The sequence below is a fragment of the Coturnix japonica genome, chromosome 13, assembly GCF_001577835.2.
Source record: "Coturnix japonica isolate 7356 chromosome 13, Coturnix japonica 2.1, whole genome shotgun sequence".
NCBI lineage: Eukaryota > Metazoa > Chordata > Aves > Galliformes > Phasianidae > Coturnix > Coturnix japonica.
The window spans coordinates 9,322,223-9,330,378 of NC_029528.1; the positions used below are offsets into that span (position 1 = coordinate 9,322,223).

At 37.7% G+C, this 8,156-nt stretch overlaps 1 protein-coding gene across 1 annotated transcript in view; it reads right to left on the bottom strand.

Annotated features, from left to right (window-relative positions):
- Positions 1–7,823, bottom strand: part of GABRG2 (gamma-aminobutyric acid type A receptor subunit gamma2) — a 68,865-nt gene extending 61,042 nt beyond the window's left edge. Inside the window, exon 1 of the mRNA XM_015876420.2 lies at positions 6,949–7,823. Coding sequence (XP_015731906.2) covers positions 6,949–7,055 — 107 coding nt within the window. The 5' untranslated portion in view covers positions 7,056–7,823. The remainder of the gene's footprint in view (positions 1–6,948) is intronic.
- Between the last annotated feature and the right edge of the window lie 333 nt (positions 7,824–8,156).

The window sequence follows — 8,156 nt, forward strand, 5'->3', positions numbered from 1 at the left end:
TGACTTACACATACGTGATTTTCTTACTTAATCGTTTGTTTAATTGAGATTCTTGTATAATTTACTGAACTTCTATCAGCTGCTGTCACTTTGCAGACATGAGGGTAAAATGATGATTATTCTGGGTCAGATCAGCTATATATCAGGCCATGTATTTTGCATCTGATTTGCCAGTAGCGGAAGCTAAGAGTGATAACTGTGGCAAAAATATAGCAATTCTTCCCTGGTAAAATCTCTCTGCTTCCAGAAACATGCGGCTAGAGATTTTCTGTAATGAAATCTCACCACTGACTTTAATGCTCCTTGGTGTACTTCTCTTGGTTTTGATTCTATATAAAACTTGAGACTCTGCAGTTACTGATTAGAAAGGAAAACATTTTAAGTTTTCATGCAGCCAGTGATAATTTCTTGAAGTGCTCCGTGCCTTTTACGTAGGAGAAAACAGGCAGTGCTTCTGTCGTGAACTTTCTTGATGTTGCTTAGAACATCATATGAAAAAGCATTATGCAGCTGAAGAAGCCATTTATATGGGAAGGTGTTTGCAAGATTTCTCCTCTGCTTATGCAGTCACTGAATTACTTCTCCTCAATGATGGCTTTCAGCAGCATTAAAGCCTCCTTTTCCTGAAAGTAGTTGCATTAAAAATATTATCCATTTAGATAAATAAGAGGATATCATTGTGTGCTAGAATGAATGCCCAGCATTCCGTCTGACAAGATTCACATATTAATTTCCTGTCCCAACTATACAAACAACCCAGAATCACACTAAATATAATCCTATTATCTCTATGGCTGCCTTACCCCTCTTTTTCTTTGTCTCAGTAAGTTGGCAGATGCTGGATCTTGTGAAAATACATAACCACTGTCTCCCTTTTTTGAAAATTCTTTTTTGAATGGATAAAATGAAGAAATGTTTTATATATAAATTTCTCACATCAAAATAATTACATAGTACATTATAAATGGATTTCTAACTATTTCATATGACAAGCTGAAAAGTAAACATTACTTTTTCCTTCTTTCCAAAGGAAAGATCTCTGATATTTTCTTTGTCTCCTGGATTAGACCAAACCTAAATTTCTTTTGAATGGAAAGACTCAAACAGGCCTGTTACTTCTTGTCATAGAAGAATGAAAATGGGGCCTAACTTAAACAGCAAAGACCCTATTGGAGCTCTTCTCTATCAGGAGCTCACTTAAATAAAATGTCTGTAAAGATAATACACTTCTACAGACGTAGACACCAGGAGCATTCAAACTTCCGTGGTTTGCTTTTTGTTAGCACCATGGTGATTTGGGCTGTAATCCACTATCAGAAGGAAACCTTAAATGAACATTAAGTTTCAGATCATCAGAATTCAGTCATTATATTGAACCTCAAGTCTGAAATCAATACATGTAGAATGGACACTTTAAGCTGTTTCTTTATCGTATCACCCTTCAGCTGAAGTCTCTCTTTATCTTGATTTTTTCATGCAACAGACCTTTTCCCTACAAGTAGTTATATTCCTTAACTTAATTAGTGCTTGATAAGTTTTGGTCTCATTCTATGAAACAGAATTTTGCTTTCCTCATAATAGCTATAGTTACCTGACAGTGACTTACTTTACCTGCATTTGGAGGTTCTGTCCTTGTGCTTTCTTCAGGACTGTAATCTTTTAATTTGTCATATAGTGGATGTAAATTGTCCTGAGTAAACAGCCTCCAGCTTTGCTCCCAGAAGCATACTTATACTTTTAGGGAAGTTACGTGGGCATCTGTTTCTATCATCAATTGTCATCTTTTTAGAAAAGAGATAAATAAACAGGCATCTTTCTCTTTTTATGCTTCAAAGTCTCCTTAATTGTTACACAGAATTGCCATTCACCAAAAGCAATCCCTGCTCTTTAATGGAGAAATTCCTTTATGGCCAGTAGGTCAGGACAAGACCTGAGTGCCACTTAAAATCGATTTATGTTATAGTTTGTGGGCAGAAGTGCAGTGTTAAGTTTAAGCTGACCTTCTATTGGGAATAAATTTCACCCTGAAAGAAAAAAAACCTGTATATAGCTATTGTAAATCAGTTAGCAGGAATGTAGGTTGAGATCTTTTTGCAAAGAGTAAAAGCATTGTAAGTGTAAGAAACACTTCCTGAAGATTCTTTTAAGCTACAAGTTAACTTTGGGTTATTTCCCTGCTCTGAGCTCTAAGTATCTAACTACTGATAACAATTCACATCACATAGGTCCTGGCTTTTCTCTCAACAGCAGACTGCATTTGGTCAAGCATTACTGAGAGGATTAAACTAGGTCCATTATATGAGGTTGCTGAGATGTTCAGAATTAGATGTAAAATAGAGTGCTGAATTCTTAGTAGACATCACTGGGAAGATGCAAAATCAAACCTTACTTATAATGCAGTGAATGTAAACAAGTACAGCACTAGATAGCTTATGATGCATCGAAACAAACAAACTTTCAATCATTTCATGTATGTGTGTATATATTTGGAAGCCTGAATCCATATTAAGGGAGCCCTTAGCTAGCATTGTGTTCTGCACTGCCATTCTCACAGAATCTTCCTCTTGCTGTGTACAAGACTGAGTGGTTTGATCCTAACTGTCTTCCTTTTAACTTTTCATGTAATGTTACAGTTTCTTAACCTGCCAACTGAGCAAGAAACAAGTAAACAAAACCACAGTCCAAATCAACAAGTTTTTTTTTTTCCCCACTAAACTAGAGCAGTTTAAACTTAAGACACAAAGCTGTGGTTTGAATGGCCTCTGAGAAAACGTGTGATATGAACTGTATGGGAAATAATACATTTAAAGAGCAGATCCGTTCCTAAGGCTATATTTTCTTGTTGTTATTTTTATTAGGAAGTTTTGCTTTTCAGATATTCAAAGGCTTTCTAACATTACCTTGTGTGTTCATCATAGTAATTTGGAATAAGTTAATTTTAGCATGCAAGTTATGGCTGTGTGGTATAGTCCCTAAAACAGAAGTTAGTTAAAGGGTTTAATCCGCACATCCAAGTGCAAGTAGGGAAATGATGTCTGCAGTTTTTTATGCTCCCATTAAGATATCAATAATGAGCAAGCGAGAATCTTGTTTACTTGTTCAAATCTACTTCATATTATTGCTTTTCGTAGTCTTCTTATTAGAATCATAGATGTTCCAAGTGCCCTCTCTGAAACAGTTTGAATCCTAACATTATAGCTGATAATTGATAGCAGTCAGAAATGCAGTATGTCTGAAAAAACTCAAAGTCAGTTTTGCCCTCCTTGCTGCCCCTCAGTATTTCAAGTTGAGTTCAGGTCCTGTGTCCAGACAGTCTCACCTCTGCTCAAACCAACACTGTATTATGCATTATGTATTATATCAAACCAACTATACCAACTGTATAGGTTGGTCAGCACTAAAACTTCACTTTCACATAAACATAAACATATCACTGTTTATTGGCACCTATATTCACATCTTCTGTTCTGATGCCTCTTTACAGAGGACCGTTCCTTGTTAGTTGAGAAACTGGCCCTTGCTGATCTACATATATTCCAATAACTCTCCTGGTGACTTCCACAGGACCACTGGCTTAATACAAGTGCTATACACTGTGAAAGCATTGGAAACTAGTGTATGAATGATTGCATCTACCAGATTAATACCAAACTGATGTTAGCAGTCTTTAATTCTAAAGGACTGTTCAGCTCAGGGATATTCATGCCCCTTTTAGTCACTGTTATTGTATCACTTATCACACAGCACAAGAAGCCAGCTGACACTGCTAGTGCTTTGCAGGAACAATTTTATTTATATCCATGCTAATAAATATATACATATTCACATGCACACCAAAATATTTTGGTGCAAAAATGATGTTCTTATTTGTGCTTTTTTCTTATCAATCTTGACAGCTTTCAATTCTAGTTATCTATTTGAGCATAGAAGCATTGCCATTCCACTACCTGGGCACTTACAAGAAGAAAAATAAAAGTAGTCAGTGTCCAGCATTTCACATCTAGGCATTACTCTGCACTGTTCTTATGTGATCTTTTTGCTGACAATTTGTTAAAACCAATGGCTATGCAAAAATAACAAATAAAACCTGCATCTAAATAATATGCATGGTATAGCTTTAAATTTGTCTGACCCTTTGCTGGTCAGTGAGCTCTATTACATGTAATAGGCATTAAATACTCATTGATATGTTTGATAAGTTTAATCAAATGTTTGTTCCAATTGAATGCCACACTGATATGTGTGAATCCTAAAGTATTATCTTTTTTTTTTTTAAATATTTTCTCAAACACGTGATTTTGGTGCACAGAACTTTGGAGTCTTGTTTGGTTTGTTTTCACTAAAACAGTATTTCAGTCAAGAGGGTGGGCTGCACAATGCACGTACATGTGTTTGAGGGATAGGATGATGGGGAAACTCTATGCAGTGTTTGCAGAACTCTCACAAACATCATGAAACATGGAAAGAAGCAGTTCCTTAAACTTTTGTGTGCACAATTATAGGGATGTACTGTGTGGATGTGATGAAACTAATGATATAACATTACTGTAAAGGTAATATGTTACTGTGTGGTAATGGGACATTTATTCTGAAATGACTCAAATCATGGTTTATAGTTTTCAGTGATGCTTGAATGGTTTTCTCCAATGAATTTCTCAAGAGTATAATCCTTTTATATTCAATCAGGAAAATCCTCTGCATGGTATTAATCTGTGTAACCTCCATCACATTCTGCAAAGACTGAAACTTTTGCACATACTGACTGATGACAGCACTTCATGGACATAACATAGAACACATTAGTGTTCAGTTACATAGGTCTGTAAGCATTTCAGTGTCCCAGAAAAGTGGCACATACTGCAGTTAAGTTCCCTTCTGTCTGAACCGTTTAAGAATTTTAAGAAAGACATCAATTTTTCTATAAAGAAACAATATTTAAAATCAATGTTCATAACTCTCAGTCCATGACTTTCCAAAACTAACACTGAAGTTTCTTCCACAACAGGAGGAGAAAGGTGTTTTGATTTTTAGAATTAAAACATCTTCATGATGATCCATTGAAAATATTTTTGTAGAGCTTTTAGGAGGATTTTCCCCTTAAACTGTATTTATTTAATGTTTCTTCTCTTTCTGCTACTTTTCTTTAAAATATGGTGTCAAGAAGGAAACCATCTTGCCCATCAGATCATTATGAGCAGGAAACAACCCTTTTCTGGGCCAGATCTTTAATTTCTACTATAAAGAGTTTCTTTTAAAGCTTTTGAAATAATTTTGGCAGAATTCCTCTAAGGCTACGTCAATCTGAAAGATGAGTGAAAAGAAGGAAGTGTGTTAAATTAACTATCAGGGATTATTTTGGTGGAAGTATTATAGCAAAATGAGACTGTGTAACCTGAATGCTTGACAATTGGAAAGAAGGAATAATCACACAGAAATAGAAACACAGGTCTAGCCACCTCAGCTGAAGCCCTCAGCATTGTTGAGGTGAACTGCTTTCTTGAAATCCTATAAAAGCTTATTTTCCATTGCTGAATTCACATAATAATTTAAGGAATTTACAAAATCAGAGAAGCCTTACACTTTTCTTACTTCTGACAATGAAGTATCTCTCCTGGTGGGCTCACCAAGTTTTCTTTCACTGTCTACTCAATTTTCATCCATTTTACATTTATTTCTGTAGAGGAAATTCTTCACAAAGTTATTTTAATGTGATGAAAGTTACTGTTAAAACCAGCAACGTTTAGTTTTCCTGGCCAGTGATTTTGGCCTTTTGTTTTGCTTGGAAGTAAAATCCTACCCCAGTAGCTACCAAGTTCAATTTTCCTTAAACAGAAAAACTAGGAAGAAAAAGAAATCAAGCCTCATTTAAGTACAACAATGTCCAAGGAAAAGGGCTGAGATAAGAAAGAAGGTGAACTGGAATGAGGAAACTGTAAGAATACCATATTACTAAATTAAAAGTAGTGGGTTCTAACTTCTATAATGTATAAATAACATGGCTTGTGCAGCTATAAGAAAAGTCTATTACCATTTGAAAGGCCAGGTACTTTGCAATGCAGTGCTACTTTCTCATCTAAACTGTTAAATGCACAGTCCACAATTTTTTGCAAGAATGCCTGGTTCAGCGTAATGCTTGGCACTGCAGCTATACTCACTCCCTCCTTTACTTTTTGTCCTTCCATATATAAACTCCTTTTTCCTCTGCTATAATTTTTTGCCTTTTTACATTCACGTTTACAATGCACACATGCAATGTGCACAGGTTATCCTCAAAGAGAACATCTCAAAGAGAACATGTGCCAGCCTGTGGGGGTAAAAGCTATTGTAAACATTTGTGTAATCTGACTGGCTGTGTGATTTACAAGCACTTTGTTACATCCCATTGCTTGTTCCATCGGTGTTAGAAGAATCACAGAAACTGGGAAATGTGGGCAGCATCCCACTGCCTGCCTTGGGAGGGTTGCAGAGATCTGCATCCCTGTCCTTGGTCCTAAATCTTGCGCTGGCTCCTTGCAGATGGAGCAAACTACAGCGCTTCTAAGCCCGGAGCCCGGGCACAGCCATGATGTGGCTGCTTCGATAGAAACAAACATGAAGGCACAGACAATCTGCATACAAAACACAGCTGTATTGTAACTCCTTGCACTCTAGCAAACAATAATTCAGACACAGAAGGCTTCATTAATATGGCATCAAATTCCATGAAACACCCGGCATGTACCATTGCCACACGCACCCGCTGCTTACCCTCCCTGTCCGTTTCAGAGCAACCACAATTGTAACAGAAATAAAACATGCTAAGATCTCGTCTTCTCGGAGACATATGAATGCAATGTTGCTACCCAAACCTCCGGCATTCTCACTACGGCTCTGTGAATTTGCGAACAGCATCTTCACCCCCCCCCCCCCCCTGCTTCCCAACAAACAGAATCAGAAAGCACATCTTACCACTGGATGAAAGAGAAGAACACAAGTGCCCACACCGTCATTTTGAGAGAAAATGCAGGATTCAAGAGTGCAGTGCTCCCCAGGCTTGTTGGATTTGTAGGAATCATCTCTTTCTCTCTCCCCCCCAACCCTGTTTTTTCCCCTTTCCTCTTGGTTGCAGATGGATCCGTCCCCTTCTTTAATTTTTTTTTTTTGGTAGTGGTTCTCCCCCCTCCCTACCAGGTCCCGTCAGTGGGATGATACATTGCGCCCAGCTGCAGGAATTAATATGCAGGGGGGCAGAAATTAGATCTGCACAAGCCCTTTGCAGATATAATCAAAAAACGTCAGCTCAGTCAGGCAGCAGGCAGCAGCTTCCCGATCCAGTGGAATAATGTAATTGGGAGGAAAGAACAGAAAAAAAACATGCACACACATAGACACTCACAGAATAAAAACAGTCAAGGGAAGGAGAAACACATACACATGCACATATCTATGGAACTACTCACATACATGCAAAAAAAAATTTGAAACAGCAATGGGAAGAGTAAATGAGAGGAAAAAAAACAAAAAAGAAATGAAAGAATAAAGCAATGGAGCGACTGCCTGAATGCAGATTAACTCCGAGGTCAAAGTGGAAATGATGCACTCTGCTGCAGCACAGATTAACACATGCGTGGTGTCAGCCGTGGTGCTTTTTAACCTTTGATTACACATATGCAGGCAGCCGGGATTTTCGTTTTGAAGGCGAGAAGGATTTGGCAGGCATAAAAAGGGAGGTTGGAAGGAAAAGCTTGCCCTGTGCTGCTGAGCATCCTCATTTTTCTAAACAGCTTGAAAATCGTGATTGCAAAGCGAAAAAATAAAAGGATGGATCGGGGGAGTGGAAAGGGGAGGGATGGTTGTTGCTTAGTAACTCAGGAAATAAGGAAAGCAGCATTGGTGGAGTCAGTATGAATGAGGTGATTTAGTGTGTGATAGGATTAGGGAGAAATGCAAGGCTTTCATCTCCCCTCCCCCTAATAAAATCAGGTTAGGCTAACACAGGAAATACTTCCTGGGCAGAGGGGAAACACTAGATGCTTACGAAAGCTGAATCTTGCCAATTTTGGAATCCCAGTTTCCACTGTTCAAACCAGTAATTTAGCTGCTTTTAGGGCAGTAAAACAAATAGAATCTCATGATTTCCCAGAGGCAGGATACCATACCTCATGCTAACACAGTCA